Source organism: Lonchura striata, chromosome 25, assembly GCF_046129695.1.
Source record: "Lonchura striata isolate bLonStr1 chromosome 25, bLonStr1.mat, whole genome shotgun sequence".
In the NCBI taxonomy this organism is placed as follows: Eukaryota; Metazoa; Chordata; class Aves; order Passeriformes; family Estrildidae; genus Lonchura; species Lonchura striata.
In genome coordinates this window covers 9071720-9093340 of record NC_134627.1, presented here as the reverse complement: position 1 = coordinate 9093340, position 21621 = coordinate 9071720, and the positions used below count along the sequence as shown (strand labels likewise).

Below are 21621 nucleotides of genomic sequence, written 5' to 3'. Positions count from 1 at the left end.
CCTGCTGTAGTGTGACATCTCTGTATGAAGTGGGAGATCTCAACTTGTGCAAGGCATCTGCCTTTCCAGCTCAGATGTTCCCTTGATCAAATGTTCTGCCCTTCTTTTCTAGGAAGGAGCTAAGTAGTGAAGTTGTGCTTCCTTAGCCACCTAAAACATTGGTTGGGCTGGTGAGTGAATTCTCTGCAGGGAGGTACACTCAAACCAAGGATGACTTTTGACATGTTTTCCTTCTAATAGAAAGGTAAAGTGAAAGAGGCTGCCCAGCGCTACCAGTATGCTCTGAAAAAGTTCCCCAGAGAAGGGTTTGGAGAAGACCTGAAAACCTTCCGTGAGCTGAAGGTGTCACTGCTTCTCAACCTATCCCGGTGTCGAAGGAAAATGAATGTAAGTGTCCCCTCTTTTCATGGCACAACCAGACAGCTTTGTGCCTCTGCACAGACATGTCCTCCCCAAGTCGTGCTTTGGTCTCTCAGCTCTCTCCTCTCTATAACCTGGTTGTCCTTCACAGAGCACTGACATTTTATAATTCCAAAGCAGTAGGGATTTAGTATGTGTTTCAGATGATTAAAAATTCATTGCTGTGTTTATAGCACTTTGAATTTTTTATTACTCCCTTTTGATGATGATGTTCACATCGTCATATGGGGGTGGAGGCATTTTCCAGATTTCTGGGGCAGCAGTGAGGAAGAGCCAGAAGATAAGCTCCTTTGAATACTAATTAATTTCAAATGAAGGAGCATATGCTTAGGGGGGTTAGCACTTCCTCAGGGCAGTGACTCATCCAGAAACACCTCCACAAGACTCCCAGAACTTCCAGATCCCTGTCACATTCCCCACTGCAATCTGGTAGCATCCAGCAACCAGCTCGTGCAGATGCCTGTTCTGCCACCCTTCCCTGACTTGGAGTGCAGCGGCTTTAACTTCCACAAATTAAAGTCCCCATAAATTCAGTGACATAGCTGAGGTCATGAGCCATACTGGAGGGGAAGGAGCTTTTGGGACACCTTCATTTCTTTTTCATTGAGGAAGAAAGATGGAAAACAAGGGGAGTAAAACCTTAATGCTGGTGAACAAACACAGTTTGGAGAAAAAGTGTGAACCTTCTCTTTAAATTAGCCAATTCACAGCTATTCAACTCCAGCTCTTGTCCTGTGCTTTGAGGACAAGATTTTTGGGTTATCATTAACTGGGGAATGGCAGGTTTTGTGATAGAAAATTTTAGAGGGTTGTAATTGCTCCTGCAGTTTGTGCACCTGTAGATGAGACCATAAAGATACGCGTCTCATGACTGCCTTCCCAGTTCAGTTTGTTGGACAGTAACTCCTCAGAAACTGCTACTGCAGGTACAAACAGAAATATAAGGTTCCCCAGGCAGGGCATGGCCATAGCAAGAGTTGGCATCACAAGTTTTTGAACAAATCAGGAGCAGCACTATTCAGTCCTTTCTCCCAGAGCTGCTCAGGTCATAGGCCAGTGCAGCAATCCAGAGCAGTGTTTGGCCGTGAAATGGAATCCTCCCCACTAGGAGGAGTTCTTCACAAGTGCTGAGCTTAGCAGGATGTGAAGCATTCAGAACAAGGCAAGGGAGGGTGGTGACAGGGTCTGAACCAGAGCTGATAATCTGGTCTCATGGCACTGCCCCTCGAAAGCACCCACAGCAGGCCCATCCTACACGGTCACCCTCTCCCTGCTTCCAAACTATCCTCCCAGGTGAGCTGTCATGGAGAAGTGAGGAATAGTGGGATTGATAGGAGACCTTTGCCAGGCAAGTCCTGTTTGCAGCTAATGGAGCCCTGTCCTTCACAGGCAATTTGCTTCAGCCCCTTGAAGAATGTCAGTGTGTTTGGGGAAGCAGAAGGGCATGGGAAAGGTTTCTTACTGCTTTCAACTATGGAAAAAAATCGTTCATGAGATAACATTCCAGCCTCTGCAAGACCAGATGTTTCCTCAAGACTGTAGATTGTTGGAGAGGGATTTACATGCGCATGTTGGGGACACAGTGAGGCTTGCTGGCCTCTGTGGGTGATGACAGCAACTTGGGTAAACAACACCTGAGTCTTTGGAAATGCCATCATAGCTCCGTCAGTAAATGATGTTGAATCCATGTAAAACATTCCAAAAACATCGAGTTTTCCATGCAATATGAAAAAGAAAGTCCATACTAAGTTTGTTTTCTTCCATGCTGTATGTATTTTTATTTCTAAATTTATTCAGTTACTTACCTGCACACCTATTCAAATGACAGGATTTTGGAATGGCAGAGGAATTTGCCACTAAAGCACTGGAGCTGAAACCGAAGTCTTATGAAGCTTACTATGCAAGAGCAAGGGCCAAACGCAGCAGCAGGTGAGGAGGGACAGAGAGGAGGGTGTGAGGGGCCAGTCTCTGCGAGCCTGTCACGTCAAGGGTGGGCACCCACCCTGCAGAGCCAGGCAGTGCCCCCGTGGGAAAAATGGCCAAGGAACATTCATTAGTGAGATCACAGATGTCCTAAACTCCAAAGTAATGCCCTCCCTCATTTGGTGATTTCTGAGTCGAAATGCTTTGAGAGGTTTGTCTTAGCAGCCCTTTCTGCCCAGAAGATGCTGCTGACCAGCTGGGCAGTGGCTGCAGGCAGGCACTGGCCACGGAGCTTCCAGCCAGAACTTGTGCCCTGGGCACTGCAACCAGCTCCTGGAGAGCTTCAGCACAGGGATCTCCTTTGTTCACCTTCCTCCCTGAAGGCTAAAAGATGTGAGATTAGATCCATTTGCCATTTCTAATGAGCATCAGGGCTGCTTGAGAGTCCTGGTCTCAAGGACTGGGCACCCTGCCACCACTGCATCTCTGTTTAATTGGCAGCCAGAATGTCTCACATGGCAGCACAGGTATGTGAGCCCCTCTGTGCAAACATCCCAGCTCAGCAAACATCACCAGTGTGTGACATTCCATGCTGGAGGCAAGTGTGGAACTGGACCCCTGGCCCAGGTGGTCCAGGTCCACCAGGTCCTGATGTGGAAGGTGAAGTCATAACCTTCTGTTCCACAGAGGAACCCTGCAAGCTGAGCTGTGCACACACCTAATGCCTTTCCTTTAATGGTTTCCTCTCCATTGTTTGCAAAACATTAAGAGGAACCTTAAGCCCCATGTTCCTTTTCACATGATAATCAGCCTCCCACATACCAGTGTTCTTTTCTCCCTGGGTCTCTCCAACAGAAGCTGTAACCACTTTGGCTTTACTTCTTCCTGTCCTAGTCTATGCCCAGCAGCACCCCTAGTGTCACACAGCTGTAGAAGAGGAGGCCTTTCCTTATTCCTGATCTTCAATGGCTTGTACAGAAGATTAAGCTGGTGTTGGGAGATGCTGGGGGGATCACGGATGGAGAGCTTTTCCCCAGGTGGTGGGTTTTCCCAGGTCACAGTCATGTTCAAACACATAGTTTTGCTCCAGAGTGAACAGTGTCCCTGTAAATGAGAACCCCCTTCCCAAAGCTCCACCTCCCAGTTACACCTCTTGGGTTGGCCTTTCCCTCACAAAGACTTCCCCTGGGCTCACAGCCTCTGGCACATCGCTTGATTGCTTCATTCCAGAGAAGTTAGCCAAATCCACTGCAAAACTGGAGAGACAAGCCTTGCCCAGAGCGCTGACCTGTGGGAGCCCCTGAGCTCTGGAGCCAGGCCTGATGCTGTGTGGTCTTGGCATCTGGCAAGAGTTAAATTTTCACTGGCGTAAGTGGTTGTAGCTCTGTCAGAGCTTGTTTAAAGCAGTTGGTGAACTGGGCTTGCAGTGATCAATGTGTTGGTAAAGCAGAGGTGAAGCTCATAGTGATGCTAGGGGGAGTAATTAATTAGCCCCTAACGTTACCTGCAGAGGCAGGCGTGTTTGCTAGTTTGGGTTGTGCCATCTAAGGACTGTGTTGCCTTCTTCTCCAGAATTTTCCTTCTGTTTGGAAAATGCAAGTTCAAGGGAGGCCCATAAGTCAGCGTGTGAGAGGTGCAGCAAGCAGTAGCAATCACAGCTCTCTCCCTCAGTAACACGTGCAAGCCACTTTATTCCCCTGGAATCTTTGAAAGCAGCTCCATCCAAATCCAAAGTACTTTCAGTTCTCATTTCTGTTCCTTTGTCAAGCAGGCAGTTTTCAGCAGCCCTGGAGGACCTGAATGAGGCCATCAAGCTGTGCCCTAACAACCGTGAGATCCAGCGGCTGCTGATGAGAGTGGAGGAGGAGTGCAGGCAGGTGCAGCAGCAGCAGCAACAGCAGCAACAGCAGCAACAGCAGCAGCAGCAGCAACAGCAGCAGCAGCAGCAGCAGCAACCATCACCTCCACTCCCAGTGGAGCCAGAACCCGAAGCCCAGCATGAAGAGCTGTATTCTGTGCAAGATATCTTTGAGGAGGAATACCTCGAGCAGGATGTAGAAAATATTTCCATTGGCTTACAGACAGAGTCCAGGCCAAACCAAGGGCTGCCCATCATCCAGAGCCCACCTCCATCTCCAGCTCACAGGGACTCTGCCTACATTTCCGGCTCACCTCTTGGCTCTCATCAGGTCTTTGATTTCAGGTCCAACAGCTCTGTGGGTTCACCGACCAGGCAGGGGTACCAGTCCACATCTCCTGCTCTATCTCCGACACACCAAAACTCACATTACAGACCCAGTCCTCCACACACATCCCCAGCTCACCAGGGCTCCACTTACCGCTTCAGCCCCCCTCCCGTGGGAAGCCAGGGGAAGGAGTACCAGAGCCCGCCGCCGTCTCCGCTGCGCAGAGGCCCCCAGTACCGCGCCAGTCCCCCCGCGGAGAGCATGAGCGTTTATCGCTCCCAGTCCGGCTCCCCGGTCCGCTACCAGCAGGAGCCCAGCGGGGTCTCCCAGCTTCCTGGCAGACCCAAGTCTCCGCTCTCAAAGATGACGCAGAGATCCTTCCAGATGCCCCAGCTCCCCGTGGCCGTGCCACAGCCAGGGCTGCGGCTGCAGCCAGCCAAGGCGCAGATCGTGAGGAGCAATCAGCCCAGCTCTGCCGTCCATTCCAGTACTGTCATCCCAACCGGTGCCTACAGCCAGGTTGCCCACTCGATGGCCAGCAAGTACCAGTCGTCCTCAGGGGACATGGGGGTCAGCCAGAGCCGGCTGGTCTACCAGGGCTCCATTGGGGGCATCGTGGGCGACAGCAGGCCCGTGCAGCACGTGCAGGCAAGCCTCAGCGCGGGAGCCATCTGTCAGCACGGAGGGCTGGCCAAAGAAGACCTTCCACAGAGACCATCCTCAGCTTACAGAGGGGGGATGAGGTACGGCCAGACACCTCAGATTGGGCGAAGCCAGTCTGCCTCCTACTATCCAGTGTGCCATTCAAAACTTGACCTGGAGCGTTCTTCCCTCCCTGCCAACCAGCTGGGCTCTCCAGATGTGTCTCACCTCATAAGAAGGCCCATCACAGTCAATCCCAGCGAAATCAAGCCTCACCCACCGACTCCAAGGCCTCTACTCCACTCTCAGAGCGTTGGCCTCCGCTTCTCCCCTTCCAGCAACAGCATCTCCTCCACGTCCAACCTGACTCCCAACTTTCGCCCCTCTGCTTCGATTCAGCAAATGGAGATTCCCCTCAAGCCAGCCTATGACAGATCATGCGATGAGCTGTCTCCAGTCTCGCCCACGCAGGGGGGCTACCCCAGTGAGCCAGCCCGTTCCCGGACCACGCCGTTCATGGGAATCATAGATAAAACTGCTCGGACTCAGCAGTACCCCCACCTCCATCAGCAGAACCGGACCTGGGCTGTGTCATCAGTGGACACTGTCATTAGTCCTACATCACCTGGCAATCTGCCCCAGCCGGAATCCTTTAGCCCACCCTCTTCAATCAGCAACATTGCCTTTTATAACAAAACCAACAATGCACAGAATGGCCATTTGCTAGAGGAAGACTATTACAGCCCCCATGGGATGCTGGCCAATGGGTCCCGGGGAGACCTCCTGGAGAGAGTCACCCAAGCCTCCTCATACCCCGACGTCAAGGTGGCAAGGACGCTGCCCGTGGCGCAGGCCTACCAGGATAACCTGTACAGGCAGCTCTCCAGGGACTCCAGGCAAGGGCAGACGTCCCCAATCAAACCAAAGAGACCATTTGTGGAGTCTAATGTGTAAAAGATACTTGTTGGAGTGAGACCCTCATGTTTTCAGCACACACTTCCAAGCTTGATTTCCATGCATACTATTATAATTATTATTATTACTATTATTATTTTTATTTCTCTTTGATAGCTACATGATCAAGTTTCTCCGGTACTTTATGTGGTGGTCAGACAGCCATGCACGTGCTCCAGCCCTTTCGTTCCCCAGCTGACTGTGAAGCCAGCATCAGCCGAGCCAGTATCATTTGCCCAATTCCAGCAAAGTTCCAACCAGGATATCTTAGTCCATGGTGTGGGGTGGTCCAGAGATATCCCTACGCAGCAGGAGGTAACCAGCTCTTTTTCAAGCAACAATTGCCTTGGATTTAAATTGGTTTCTTTTGTTTCAATGATCTCTTACTCAACTCTAATGGGAATTCCTAGGGAGTTCCACAGGAGCCTTTCCCAAGGCTGCATCCCCAGGTCACCGTGCCAGCCCTCAGTGATCCGATTTAACACCAGTAGCTGTGCACAGCACCCACAGTACCCATTCTGATTCTGCTGGCTTACAGCACTTTCCTTCCTTATTTAACTTGTCACTGGCCAGAATAGGTGGGGATCACACAGCACTTTGCCGCTTTCCAAGTACCTCCCGGGTGCCCTCACACTAATTTCTTTGCTCTGGGGCATTTTACAAGCATTGAAGGTGTAAGGTTGGCCCTTTGTTATGTGTTTTAATCAGCCAAGAGAATTGGCCAGGAGCCTCTTGTGCATGAGCTGGGGTTGCACTAACTTCTTCACATGTTGGCAGACTTCACCTCACCCACAGCATTTGCATGGGTCAAGTCAGTGTGGGGCTTCATCTAGGGGGGATTTATCACTTGCAAGGAAGAGCAAAAATCTGACTTAGGAAATGGTATTCAAAGAAGAAAATTGCAATTCTTAAAATCTTTCCACAGTTTTTTATGATGAGGATGTAGAACATGGCATGATGGTCCCAAAAAAGGAAGGGTCCTTCTGCAGTCTCAACCCTGCAGCATCCCTTCCCTCTGGCTCAGTCCTGCCAGGGAGCAGGGGCTGTAGCAAGGGCTATGCTCCTCTGAGATCCTCTCTTCCCAAAATCCTGGAAAGGGACACCATGTTCCATATCTGTACATGGTAGAGACCATGTGCTGCTTTTTGAGAAGCTGTAGTTCAGAGAGACCTATTTATAATTTATTTATGTTACTTATTTCAGGACATTTTTCAGTTCAGGTTATTTTTTTTTTTCCTGTTATTTTCAGTTTTGTAATCAAATGAAAGTCACATAAAGACAATGTGAAAAGCAGGGGCCGGTTCCAAAATCCTTTTTAATCGGCTTTTCAATAATTTTTCAGTTATTTGCTGAAAATTTCTCTTGAGGTGGGGGGAAGAACTTCCTTTACTGATTCCTTTATTCCTGGTGGGTTTGTAATCTGCCTTTTGTGTTCTGAGGGTGAAGGGTGGGATGAGGGGGAGAGTGTTAACGCTGTAGCTTGTTTTAAAGCAAACTAGTGCCTGTTGCCCGATGCCAAACCTCACTCATATCAACTCTTGGGAGTAGTTCAGTGCTGAGCAGGGGAGCAATACCTCCAAAGGGCTACTGCGAATCGATTGCAAGACTTCTTGAACCAAATCACGGGCTCCAACCTCTGCTGGCGTGAGTGAGCATATCCCAGCAACACATCACTGCAGCTGTACCCTTTCACACCAGCTCAGGACAGGGTCCTAAAGCAAACCCTGGCTTTGATGGGGCATTTCTTTTCCTTTGTGGCTCAGCACATCTCATTGCTATTTCATTGCCTAACTTGCTCAGAGCAAGCTGGGACATGCACACCTTGGGCCAGGGGAGGCTTGTGTCTCATAGACACATGGAGAATATTTGGAAGGGGGGGTTCCTCTATGAGTTTTGGCAATTTTGGGGGGCCCCAGGGACCATTTGGTCTTTGTCAAAGCCAGTATTTGGATTGAAGTGTGTTTTCTTCCTTGAGATGCAACCTAGTGCTGACTGTGTTTTATCCCAGGAGTCTGTAAGATGGGGGGCTGGCTGGGACCCCTTTGATGGTGGGTACCCCGTGGGGACACTCAGCTCTGTGCATGGCTTCTCTCCTTGAAAATGGGCCGTGATGGCTTTCTTTCTTCCTCTCATTTCTGAAATAACATGCTCTGTGTTGTAAGGAATAACTGATTTCTCCTCCACATCCCACATGCCCATAGCTGAGAGACGTATCCTGAGTCTGGAGCAGCATCAGTCACTTTGCTTAGTGCCTCCCATCCTCCAGCTTTCTGCCTGAGTGAGTGGCTTCCTACCTATGGCTGCTTCTTTGAAAGGAAAAGGTGACCCATTTCAGCCCTGTCCCTGTGTTGTCCGGCCGGGTGAGACGCCGCCGGCGCTTCTCTCCCTGCCACGCCAGGGTGGTGCAGGGGCAGTGGAGGAGCCCTGCCCACGTTCTGCTTCCACTACTCACTGGCCTGTGCTCCCAGTCCTGTCCTTCAGAACATCCCCCCACACCACTCCTGTGTGTAACTTCCCAGTTTCTGAAGATGTTTTAAGGGAAAAAGAAAACAGCTCACGCTTTTAACACAACCACAAAGCTGAAGAAGGCCTGAAACACTGCAGCATGCAGATTTTTTCACGATTCCACGTGTTACATTTTCCACAGGATTCTTGCACTAATGGTTTTCCATCTGTTCTCTCTGTAAATGGGTGCACTTTACTGTTTGAATTTGTTACTATGATAAATACTGGATATTTAAGCGTGAGTAGTGTCTTCATTAGAAAAATAGCAAAACAGCTCATGTCTCAGTGTATTTTTCAAAACAAAAGAAGAGAAAAGAAACAAAGCAATGAATCATAATATTTATAGCACAAGAACTGACTCCTGTATATAAGCATCAACTGAGTAATTTTTGAATACAAAATTATTTGCAGTGGTTTTAAAGCACTTCCCTGGCAATTCTGCTTAGGAAAAGTTGAGGCAGGATGGCTGCTGTGGTCACCAGGTGGGTAAGAAGCACATTTCTTCTTTCTCAGTCCCCTATGTCTTCAGAGTCATAATTTGGTCTTTGCATGAGGAGAAGCAGGGGTCATTCTCTGTTGTGCTGGCATGGCCCCATTGTGCTTAGGGGAGCACAAGTTCCCTTCATCCTCTACCCTTAGATCTGGGTCTGACAAGATCAGGCCACACTGTGGGATCACACTCAGTTTCATACAGCTGTCCTGTACGTCTGTGCTGTGTATTAATTACTTTTTGAGTAATTAAGATGCAGGTCAATGCTGCCAGCTGGTGCCTTCATGCCCTCCTGACTGCAGTGGTACCACTGGCAAGCCCCATCTTTTAGCAAGCAGGATTTTGGGTCCACTGAGTAAAGCCAATTCTTGATGAGACTGAAACTTCAGTTTTCATTCTTGGGGTACATGCTGAAGGCAGTGCTAGAAGTGATGCTGAAGCTGACCCCTTTCTTTAGCCAACCTTCCCACCAGGTGTCTCTCATCCTCACCTGTGGCTGCTCCGAGACCCAGGTGTGCCACTGCAGAGCTGGAATCTTCTCTTCCAGCATCAGGTGTGGGTGTCTGCCCCATCTCTCAGTGGGGGTTCATTGGCTCTCGCTGTTCTCCCAGGTCAGGAGGATGCTGTGCTCCCAGGGGAGTGGACACCCACATGGTGGAGGGCTCTGCAGAGTCCCACCAGCCAGGCTGGGGGTGGCATCAGAGGGCTTTGGACAGAGTCTTGAGAGGGCATTAAACTGCTTAGGAAAAGGAGGGTTTTACAAAGACACTTTGAAGGAAGTATAGCCTGAGCTGCCTTCTCTGTGTCACTGTTTGGGAGAACTGTGATGGTTCCAACAATCTGAGATCTGTGTTTGTCCATTGGGCTGTCCGCTGTGGCACCAGTGCCCAGCTCAGTCTAAGCACTGAACTTTTTGGTTATTTTTCTTTAACCCGGCTGTAAAGAAAACTGGTGGCTGGTGTGAACGTGTGAGCGTGCATATGCCAAACACTGGAGTCATGCTGGGATTGGGTCTGGAACCAGGGTGGGTAGTAAAGTGGGAGCGGTGCAGTCTCCTTTACAAAAGTTGCTGTATATTCAGGGTTACCCAGGAGAAGTCTAGCTAAAACCGAAGTGCCAGCTCTGCCTTATCTAGAGACCCAAGCAAGCCAGCGTGCCTGCTCATCCTCCGCCTCCTCGCCTGGGGGGTCCTTGGTGCGCTGCCGCGAGCTCCTTGGTGGTTGTACTTTGCTGTACTCTTGGGAATTTGAGGTTACTCTTCTACTGGTTTATCAGCGTTTACCCAAGGGCTTAGGGAAAGAGCTGCTGTACCTGCTGGGACCTCCGCAAATCAAAGCCTTCACCCCACGCCGGCTGCACTTTGCAGGCTGGTGGAGGGTGTGTTGGACACAAAGCACAATGGTTGAAAGTGAATCTGCATTTTTTTCAGCTTTATGTGAATAATTGCTGGATTTTCATTCAATCAAACTCTTTTTTCTAATATAAACCACTAAGGGCTCAATTCTTTAGCAAGATGCATTCGTGTCCAACTCTTGACTCTACAGCTGGATCTCACCAAACTGGTACAGACCGACCCAAGAGGTCACAGCAAGCGCGGCCATCATGGGGAAAGCCACCAGGCACCCAACCCACCAGCCGTGTCCTTCCCCCTGCTCGTTTTCTAGCTGTCATGGTACTGGAGAGTCAGCAGCCGGGTCCCATGGGATGGGATCACATCCTGTGGTTGTGAAAACAGAGCTGCTTTGCTAAAAGACTTCATCCCTTTGGGCGCTGCTGTCCAGGGACGGCGGTGGGGAGGCAAGTCAGGGTCAGAATGGGTAGGTGGGACAGTCCTGTGCCCATAGAGCTGGGTCCCCACAGGTCTGCCTCGCTGTGCACGGCTCAGCCAGCCACTGAGAGCAGCGCTGTGTGCTACAGAGTCCATTGTGTTGCTACACTGATAATCCAGAGACTCGTGTGGACTCTGCCAGTACTGCCGGGCTCATCCCTGTCCAGCCTTTTCTTTGCCATAGTGTTGCATTCAGCGTTCCATCTCCTTTCTGTCTTCACATCCGAGAGGACCTGAGTTGGGTACAAACACATCCACTACACCTGCCTTGTGCTTTGTACAACTCCCTGGTTGCCATCCTGTGAGACACTTGCTGGGAAGATCTTTAAGACACTTAAATTTTCCTTTAGCTTTTCTATAATTCAGATGTAAAGGACTTTCTCTCTGTACAGTATATTATCCAATGCATGTTCTGTTCTCTCTGATATATTGAACACCACACAGTTGTGATATTGTGCAGTGGGAAGAGCAGCCCCTGCCAACAGCAGAGGCCTTCGCCTCTCAACTCTAAGGAAAGAAGAAAACATATTTTTTCCTTTGCTGTATTTGCTTGAGCAGAGTTTTCTTGTCTGTACATGTGAGCTGTGAGATAGATGTGAAAAGTTCAAAAGAATGCATTTCCCCCCCCCAAATGTATACAGATTGTAATCTGTACAATGAAAACTGTATGTATGAAAAAATGTACCTATTTATAAATGGTTAACACTTGGAAATGGTGTCTAGGCTGCTGTTTGTCCCACGCTGGGGTCAGTGAAGGAGTCTTCTGATGCTTCTTGGTGTGGAAATGATGGTGTGAGAGTTGGGTCTCACAGTCACTGCCACCATGGGACTGGGGACAGAGACCTGGGAACCACCAGGAGTGGGAGGCGACAGAGGCAGCACTACTGCTGCCACCAGCAAAAGACATATAATAATATAGTGGATAATAATTGTAACACCCAGTGCATGGCCAGACCCTGGACATGTCCTCATGGGGCCCCTCCCCAGCCCCTCAGGCAGTTCCTCTCCTAGCTGCCCTCGGCGTGTGGAAACTCGAGGATACCCCAAATCTGTGACCTGGGGGGGCAGAATCAGGAGGAGGACAGGGTTAGTTGCAAACATTTATTAGGTCAGGAGCATCCACTGAGCAAACACATCATGCGTGGGGAGAAAACACTTCAGACACGAAGCTGCTGAACCTGCACAGGCACAGGGTCACTCCAGACTGCCAGGGAGCCCTTTAGGGGAGCGTCCTCTCAGCGTGGCCGTGCTGGAGGGTGAGGGGCTGCCAGTGAGTGGGACATCCTGGTGGTGGCAAACATCCCCTCTGTCCGTCAGCACTGAGAGCAGCCTGTAGGCTTTGGCCGCCCACAGTGCAGAATCTCTACTCCCGCTCCGTCCCCAGAGCAGGGAGGAGGAAGAGCTTGGAGACCCCTCTCCTTCGTGCCCCTGCCAGCCCCTGCCCTGCCCACAGCACTGCCCTTCCCACAGGGCTGGGGTGGGTTTGGGAGTCACCAGGGCCTGGTCTGGGCAGAGCTTAGGATGATCAGGACCAAGCTGAGTCCAGCGGGCAGCATTGCACCAAGCATGTCCTTCTCCAGCTGTCCTTGTCACCCAGGGCTGGGCAGAGATGCAAACACCAGGGACAGGGTGCACAGGAACATTTCAGACAGGGAGCCCATGCTGGAGACCAGGAGCTGCGGATGTCACTGGCTGCCACCACCAGGGCTCTCTCCCTCGGTCAGGGTCTTGAAGTCCATGGACAAGGCCAGCTCCTCTGCCAGTGGTGGGCGCTTCCACTCCTCCCGTGTCAGCACGTAGCCCACCACCAGCCCAAAGGCCACCAGCAGCACCCCCAGGGTGTTGGCCAGGATGCCCTCAGGCACAAAGTGGCTGTAGGAATCACTGCAGGGATAGAGAGGGATGCTCAAGCTTTGAGGGATGGGTGACCTATCCCTATCCTGGCTGGGACCCCGTCCTCATCCCCATCCCCATCCTTCAGGCACACACCATGGGGAAGGTTCCTTCCCCACATCAGAGCAAGAGAGGAGCATTTGTGTTTTGCTCACTTTTGGGAGAGACGCTCGGTGACAGCAGATTAAACTGGTGGCACAGTCCTGTACTAGGGCTATAGCAGCCCAGTACCCTCCCTGCTGGAGGGAAGTGGCTCCTGGGGTCTCTGCAGTGCTGGGTCTGGGGGTGAGCCCAGTGTGCAGCTGCAGGAGCAGAGGTCTCAGGGACGCAAGTTCCTGAGTGGTTCTGCAAACACCTGGGTGCGGGGAAGTGGCACTGGGCATTTTATCCACATTCCCAAAGAAAGCTGTTGTAGGATATAGCCCCTTGTTAGACTTCATCTGGTAAGTGACTCAGCAGCAGCAGAAATAGAGACCTCGAGGGGAGATTTAAGAGCCACAGACTGAGCAGGGACAAGGACATCCCTCTGTTGGAGGTCTGGGGGGCCACCCCCTCTCCCCAGTTCAGTCACTCACCTGATTTTGAAGAGGAGCATCTCAGTAATTCCCAGCAAGCAGGAAGTGATGGAGAGGATGAAAAGGGTGATGCCAAAGAAGATGTGCTGGGGCTTGTACCACCCTCTCAGCGAGAAGGAAGCACCAGGGAACAGAAAGAAACCACAGCCCAGGAGCCACTGTGGGGACACGGGGATGTCATAGGCACTGCAGAGACCCATCCTTGCAGGGGGGCCAGGGGCTTCCCACCCCTTACCTGCAGGAGGTAGAGCACAAAGGTGGCCATCCCACACCAGGAGTGCAGACTGTACATGTCAGAGATGCCCTTAGCCCGGTGTGACTCGAACACAGCGATGATGCCTGCGGAGAGGAACCCGTCACCACCAGGCCTGCATCCTGCCCCGTCCACCCCTCTGTGGCAGCCCAGCACTCACCCACGAGGGCGATGACCAGGGCCAGGCCATGGAGCAACGCGTGCAGCGTCTTGGTGGAGCGCTTGGCCTCGTGCCTGAACACCCGGTACACCAGGAGAGCTGCACAGAGAGGGTACCTGAGCATCCACAGGCATCACCCAGCATTGCCCAGGGATGCTGGTGCTCCTTCCCTGTGTCTTTTGTCACCACTTTGTCCCCTTCGTTCCCTGCCTGACCACAGCTTTGGAGGCTGCGGCTGGGACAGGGCACGTCCCACCGTTCTGCTCACCGTCACCTTGGAGGAACACCATACCCAGCACCATGCAGAGGGGGTGGGCGTTGAACTGGAGGGGGCTGTGCCAGGCCACGCCGCCCCGGTAGCGGCCCAGCCAGGCACCTGTGGTGGCCAGGAGCGTCAGGCCCAGCAGCTGCGACACGGCCACGTAGGCCGAGAGCCCGGTGGGGCTGGTGGGCGGCGGGGCCCCGTCCATGGCAGCCTGCAGGGACAGAGAGGAGGGGCAGCGAAGCCACAGTGGCCCCGAGGGACAGCAGGTCCCTGCTGGCCGAACCTGGGGTGAGGTCCTGCTCCGAGCAGCGTCCGTCACCTCTGCTCCACCCTCACCTGCCGGAGCCGGACGCTTCCTGGTCTTGCTGCGTCACCCACACCTGGAGGTGGCTCCCAGCCTCCGTGGCACACCCATCCCCGTGCTTCTGCACCTCCTGCCTGCTCCTGGACTCCTGTCCAATCCTCCCATCCTGCCTGCCTGCTCCTGTCCTTCTTCCCAACCCTCCCGCCCCTGCCTATGCCCTGCCTGCCCCATTCCTGCTGCCCCAGCCCTCCTGCAGCAACCGTCCCTCCATCCACCCCCCTCCATCCTTGTCCTTCTGTCCCTGCCTCCATCCTTTTCATCCCCATCCCTCCAACATTGTCCCTCCGTCCCCATCCCTCAATCCCCATCCCTCCCACTCCATGCCCATCCCATGTCCCACATTCACCCCCTCCCCAGGCCCCCCACTCCCAGACCCCCACAACAACCCTCAAATCCTTAGAGGAAGGAAGTACAAGGGTAAGCAAGGGACTCCTCCCTGATAAAAACAATGGCCCTCGGGGACGTGGGGCTGAGTGACCATCTGTGCTGGCGGGGGGACAAACACATGATGTCACCCAACCACAACTACACCAGACCCTTCCCATGGCCCCCACAACTCACCTGCACTATGCTTTGTGCTGAGTTATCCCTCAATGGACCGGAGCCACCTCCACCACTGTCACAGCCGCTTCTCCTCTTCCCTGGCACCTGGAGCCAGCAGGTCCCAGTCCCCAGGGCCAATGTCCCCGCTCTGCGCTGCCTCTGGGGAGGAGCCCCCCACCAGCTGTGGCAGACGGACCCACGATGCTGCCAGGACTGGGGGAGCATGGAGAGGGGAAATGCATTAAGGCCATGCACACACTTTATTCCCAGCCACCTTTATTGGATCAGCCAGATAAGTGGGTTAAGCGAATTGGTTTATCCCATTAAGTTGCACTGCAAAGGCCGCCTGTGTCCAGCCTCACTGCCTGGGGCCATGGGGTGCTCTGTGGGATGGGCAGGGAGACCAGGCTGGGGGGGACAGTGAGAGGCACCAGCTCCCCCCATATCACAGGAGCCTTCCCCAAACTCTCATCACACCGAGGGGCTGCTGGCACATCTGAGGGCTGCAGATGGGGGACCCATGTATCCCTATCCTGCCCTCCCACCAGATGCAAACATCTGGCCCTGCTGGCAGTCCCACAAGGCAAACACAGCCCCCAGCAGCACTGAGGATGGAGGGACAGGCAATGAACCCTCCCAACCACAGGGCCTGACAGCAGGACACAGGGCATGCCTGTGGGAGCAGGATATTCTGAGTTGCCCATTAGCCACCACTGAGTGCCGGAAAAACTGGAGGTGACTGGACCCCTTCCAGGACCTACCTGTTCCCCTCCCAACCTCTGTCTCCCCTGCAGTTCCAAGCACATCCACAGTTCCCCCTTTACAGGGCAAATCCATTGCTCCTGACTTGCGGTGGGGTGTTTTCTCCGGTGAATCCCATGCCCTGGGTGGGGAGGATGCACCTTCCACAGCCCGGCAGCCCCTCACTGTGGCCTCTGGCTGGGACTCTCCAAAATGCCAGGGGGGTCTCAGGGACCGTGTCTGCTCTCGGTGGGGGTATATGCTCATGCAGGGAGGGGATTCTCTCCAGTTCATAGCTGAGAAAGGTCTGAGTGACAGACTGGAGGGGTTGAAGGCAGATACCCGCACAGCTCCCCTGTGTCCCCCAGCCCTACCTGTGGGTGCCGGGTAGCGCTGCCTGTGCCGGGCCCAGCGGTGACAGTGCCTGAGCAGGGACAGGGACAGGGCCACCGCGTTGGCACGGCAACGGAGCGATGACAAAGCGAGAGGGAGCTGCACCCCAGCACAGCTGAGAGGGAGCGTGTCAGGAGCCGAGGCAGGGGGGCTGCAAAAGTGAGAGGGGGATTGTGGCAGACACATGCTTCTCTCTCTCAGGATTTTTTCATAGAGGAGCACAGAGAGAAGAAAGAGAAAACAATTTCTATTTCTGCTCCTTGTTTTTCCCATGTGGAATGTGTTTGGAGAATTGTTTACCTGGGGTGATTGCTTGATTGGATTCTGGTGAGGATTGTTTGAGCCTGATGGCCAATCCAACCCACCTGGGGCTGGGCTCTGCCGAGGATCACGAGTTGTACCGAGTAAGATGTGGAAATTAGAAAAAGTAGGTTTGTAGTTTTAGTATCTCCTTTAAATAGTATAGTTATAATACAGAAATCATTCAGCCTTTGGAACTGGAGTCAGACATCACCATTTCTTCCCACTGGGTTCACCTGCATTTCCAGTAGGGGATCACCACAAGCAGGGTCTGTGTATTCTGGGGACAGTCCCCAAGGAGGTAAGTTACCAACAGTGTCTGTGACACTCCACACCCCCTGTTCCAGGCACCCACCTGAAGCCCTGCACCTGGAGGCACCTGAGCCCTGAACAGGCCAGGATGCACCAAGCCCTACCAGGCTAGCCCGGGGACCCTTCCCTGCACAACGCCAAGGACTGTCCCCTGCACAGGGGCCTGGTCACAATTTAATTTGTGTTTGGGCTTTGCATGGGTCTGGCTCATCCCTGCACCCACCGGCAGCCCTGGAGTGACGTCCTGGGAAGCAGAACCCCTTGGCTGGGCCGGTGGGTCGGGCAATGGCAGAGGGGGACAGCAGCCCCCGACCTCCATCCGCCGCGCCCTTCGAGCACCACCGGGCACGTCCTGCACCCCCAAGAGAAACCCCTGAGGGAGAAAAAGCCTGCAGACAGGAGAGGAGGGGAAATAAGGTGAACTGGGGGAAGAGGAGGGGGTCCCCATCTCAGCTTTTCCTGGCCGAGTGCGGGCAGGGCCCCCGGGCGGGCAGCGCTGCGCACGGGGGCGAGCAGCACCCCCGGAGCACCCCCTCCCCTGTGTCCCTGTGTCTGTCCCTGTGTCCCTGTGTCTGTCCCTGTGTCTGTCCCCCTCTGTGACACCACTAGATGTCACCAGGAGCCCGCGGCGCGCAGCGCCCTGGGGAGGGAGGGAGCGCCCCGAGGATCCGGAGCATCCTCGGCCCTGGATCACCCCTAGGAGACAGACACCAGGCACGGACCGGGTAGGAACGGCAGCAGCCTTAAAGCTGGACCCCCAGAAGGACCCGGGGCACCCCGAGAGCCGGAGCACCCTGGGGAATCGGCGCGCCCTTACTCGTGATGGGGTTCACAGCACCCTGTGCCCTCAACCACCCATGGGAGCTTGGAGCATCCTGGGACTCGGAGTTCCTGGTGGGATCTGGGGCTCCCGTGGCGCAGAAGATCAGGAGTAACAGCCTCTATTGAGGTGCCTTCTCTTGGGCGCTCGAGTCTGCTGTCACCCACACAGAAACCCTGAGTAAAGGCACCTGATGTCCCAGCTGAGACCCCCACCAACATCCCCGTTCCTTTTGTGCTGCGAAGCGCCGAAGGTGGGAGCGAGCACCGCCGCCACGACACGATTCAGCAGAACCGAAACCCCGCTGCAGCCCCAGAGCCTGTGGAGACCTGACACAGCAGCAGCAAAGTCCGGGGCAGAGTCCCAGGGCCACCACCCGAGCAGAGGGAGGGAGGTTCGAGATATGGGGTATGGCACTGCCAAAGGAGTCACTGGCACCACCCAGCCTGCACTGGGGCTTTATCACTGGTTAGAAAATGATTTATCAGAGTCCTCTGCTAAAGCCATAAAAGCCACCATAAACTGAAAACCTTCAGCCATTGGGATCTGCCATGGCTGAGATGGGCTGGCCAGGGGGCTTGGCAGAGCAGAGGGAGGACTCCCCCCACAACAGCCCAGCTGAGACCCTTGGAAAATCCATAAAGGGGATGAGATTTGGGGATTCATCCTTTAGGATACTTGGCAAGACATAAAGCTTCGCCCTGATGAGAACAGCACTGTGTAACCCAATACCAAATAGGTTTAGAAATGTTTATAAACATATGTTCAGCTGAACTATCTCAACTTCCAGCAGACAAGGAAAGACAACGGCCCTTAAGCCTTCAGGATTAAATGGAGGTGGATCTTGTCCCATCCTTGCAACAGGAAAAATGGCAGTGTTTGCTGAGGGGCCATGGTGGCAGCCAATCCAGGGACAAATGAGCCGCTTCCCTGCTGAGTTCCTCTTACCAGGGAGCAGTGGCCATTTATAATGAGCTCTTTAATTAAAGGCATTGCCAGGGGCATAATGGCTTTATTAAATCTGCTTTAGCTTTCCCCAGGCTGGAGGTAATGAAATCCTTGCGGTACTGCTGGCATGGGCATGTGTCAGTTAGGGACCAGAACCTGTGCTGGCTGTCCTGGCATGGACCTGCCGGTTGAGGGGATGCTTGAGACCTCCTGGGCCTCTCAGGGATGCTGAGAAATGTTCAGGGATGTTCAAGGCTGCTCAGGGATGCTTGGGGGATGTTCAGGGATGCTTAGAGGTGCTCAAGTGTGCTTGGGACCACCACAGCTTCCTTGAGATCAGTAAGGTGAAGTAGCTCTGGAGATGCTGCTCCAGCTCCCCAGCTATTGGCTGAGCCTGGAACCCGTTCCAAGTTTGTCCTGGGCTGTCAAGGATCCAGGGATCAATAAGAGCATCATCAACTGATAATTGAAGGAAAAACCAGCAGTTCTTGTCCTTGCCCAACTGTGCCTCCCACTTCAGCATGGGCATCTTCCCCCTCTCTGCTACAGATTATTAAATTACCATTTTGCTGATCTAACTTCTTTTTTTTGTTTGTTTGTTTATTTATTCTCCTTACTAAATCAAATTCTTATTGCTAAGAAATTATAATTTACAAGATGCCTCCCCTGAGGATTGCGATTCAAAAGCCCAGCTGCCTTGGAGGAGCCGAGGTGCAGCCTGAAACAACCTCAGCTGCTGCTGTTCCATGTGAAACCCCAAATCTGGGGCTAAATTAACCATTTTTCACTAAATATAAGAGAAAAAATAACAGTCATGTTGGAAGGTTCAGTGGCTGTCAAGAGGGTGGCTGAGGAGTGGATCGAGATTGAGCACTAGGTAACATCAAAAGGGTTGATCTCCAGTTCCCTGGGGTGCTGTGAGGGCTGAAAAACAGGTAATTCCCAGCTGGGACAAAGCTTCCTCAAGAACCTGGATCCTTCCCAGGCTGCAAATCAGCTGGAAAAGACTCTGGTTCTCCTCCTGGCAGCAATTAAGCCATCCTGTCCTCCTCCTCGCCAGGAACACAACTTTGCTGCGTGGGGTGGGTGATACAATCAGCCCAGCGCAGCCCTTGCAGACTCTTCATCTCCTTCAGGAGAGGCTGAAGGTGAGTTTATGGCCATTCTTTAATAGCAGCTTGGATAAACAGTGTCGATAACCCGTGCTGCGCTCCCAGAGGATGATTAATGCTCCTGGAACAGTCACGCTTGCTCGCCTCAAGGCTGGATTGTTTTCCTTTATTAAAGGTGGGGAGGGAATAATGGACTTTGCCATGTTTTATTGGGTTGATAGGTGCAGAGGGGAACATGTTGGCCTCTTTGCTCACCCTCCCTGTATCGTGCCCAGCTCTGGCTGAGTGGTAAAGGTAGGGGATGGAGTGATGAAGGATGAGGGATTAATGATGAAGGACAAAGAATGAAGGATGAGAGATGAAAGATGAGAAATTAAGGTGGAGGAAGGAGGGATGAAGGAGGACAGATGAAGGATAAAGAACTAGCAATGATCTCTCACCAGGTTTTTACTTCTTGCTTTGTGATGTTCCTGAGTGTACCTGCCACTGTGCACATGTGGCTGGGATCTTCCCAGGGGCTGGACTACTGGGGTCTCTACATTTATTTAGGACCTTTCCAAAACATGGGAATCATTTAGGAGCCCTGAGACCACCAGTGCCTTCAGCATGCTGCATATCCAGGGTCTTGCAGTGCCACAGCACATCCTCAGGGCTGTCTTTGCAGTGGACAGATCCCTGGGCTGCTGGCACCACTGCCAGTCTGGGAGTGAGGCTGAGGAGATGGGATTGTGAAAACCACTTGTCTGTCCCCTTCCCACTCACCTGCAGCCCCACCGAGCTGCCCAGCTGGGGAGAACACATGGTCCCTCTCAGGCTGCCCCGTGCAGCCAGCCTGGGCCACATGCGGCCCCACACCTGCGCCAGGTCCGGTCTTGGCAGGACAATAAACCCTTGTCCTAGGGCAGGTATGTGCTAGAAGGAGTTTTTATGGCGTGGGGTGGAAATTGTGATGATAAGGAGCTTTCTGCTGCATTTCCCAGAGTGTACACGTTGAGTGATAAGCAACACTTGCTGTCGTGGGGCCAGGGTGAGCTCCCCCACAGCTCATTGCTCCCCATCCCCACACCAGGCTTTCAACACACCTTAAATCCAGGGAAAAGCTGGAACAGCCTCACACTGATGCCACAACTGCTCAGCAGAGACTTTTTGTAATCAGACAGCAGGAACCCTCTTGCCATTACAGTCCTCAAATCCAGGTGACATCGAGGGGCTCCACCAGCCTCAACATTCACTGGAATAGCTGAAAATTATCTTAGCAGAGGTCTGAAATAAATGGTAAAAAGCTTGATTGCTTTGGGCATTTCTTTTATTTTTTGGAAGGCTGAGAAAAAAAAAAGCCATTTGTTTAGATGAAAAATTTGGACTGGAGGGGTGTTTTTTTCCCTTCTCCCTCATGACAGCATCACCACACTGGGAAAGCAGCTTAGCGAATGATACACTATGATAATAGATTGAATTAATCAGTAAATAAAGCAGCCGCCTTTAAACTCAGGGTCTGGAGAGGGAGGAAAAATTCTCAATGTGCTGGTTTGTACCAACAGGTGCAGGAGTCGTCATGCCCTTGAAACCACAGCCACCAGGAAAAGTGACACACAGCACTGCACTCTGGACTAAATAAAAGCTCCTTTTAGCTCTAAATAAGGAAGGAATGATTTCTCTGCAAAGGGGAATCCTTTCTCTCACCTCCAGAAGCTCCTTGGTTCTTTAGAGAGATGGATCAGACAGAAGTTATGAAGCAACCTTGAACCCTCTAAGAAATGGTGGGATGGAGAAGCCAAAAATGTGGTTTATAATAGAAATCCCCAGCCAGAGGCCTTAGGGCTGGGATATACCCACATAAATCACCAAATCTTTCCAGACACCACCAGGGCCATCCCCAGATTCCTGCTCCTTTGCTCCACCACACCTGCTTAGCGTCTCCCATCCACACCACCATGATGGACACCTTGTAATCTCTTTACTCTTCTGGGAATTCTGGACTGCACCGGTGAGTG

At 52.6% G+C, this 21621-nt stretch overlaps 2 protein-coding genes across 11 annotated transcripts in view; one reads left to right on the top strand and one right to left on the bottom strand.

The window, feature by feature from the left end:
• The window catches only part of TANC2 (tetratricopeptide repeat, ankyrin repeat and coiled-coil containing 2), a 154522-nt gene extending 142861 nt beyond the window's left edge, over nt 1–11661 (top strand). For all 10 annotated transcript variants that reach the window (XM_021538563.3, XM_021538560.3, XM_077788386.1 and 7 more), the window contains 3 exons: nt 241–387; nt 2249–2349; nt 4115–11661. In XM_021538563.3, the coding sequence (XP_021394238.2) occupies nt 241–387; nt 2249–2349; nt 4115–6125 (2259 nt within the window). In that variant the 3' untranslated portion in view covers nt 6126–11661. The remainder of the gene's footprint in view (nt 1–240; nt 388–2248; nt 2350–4114) is intronic.
• Nucleotides 11662–12633: 972 nt separating this feature from the next.
• CYB561 (cytochrome b561) lies at nt 12634–14305 on the bottom strand. The gene is made up of 5 exons (XM_021538482.3): nt 14098–14305; nt 13830–13928; nt 13652–13755; nt 13417–13574; nt 12634–12832 (listed from the first exon to the last, which is right to left on the bottom strand). The coding sequence occupies exons 1-5, from the start codon at nt 14297–14299 to the stop codon at nt 12634–12636; spliced, it is 762 nt and encodes a 253-aa protein (XP_021394157.3). The 5' UTR covers nt 14300–14305.
• Nucleotides 14306–21621: the final 7316 nt, after the last annotated feature.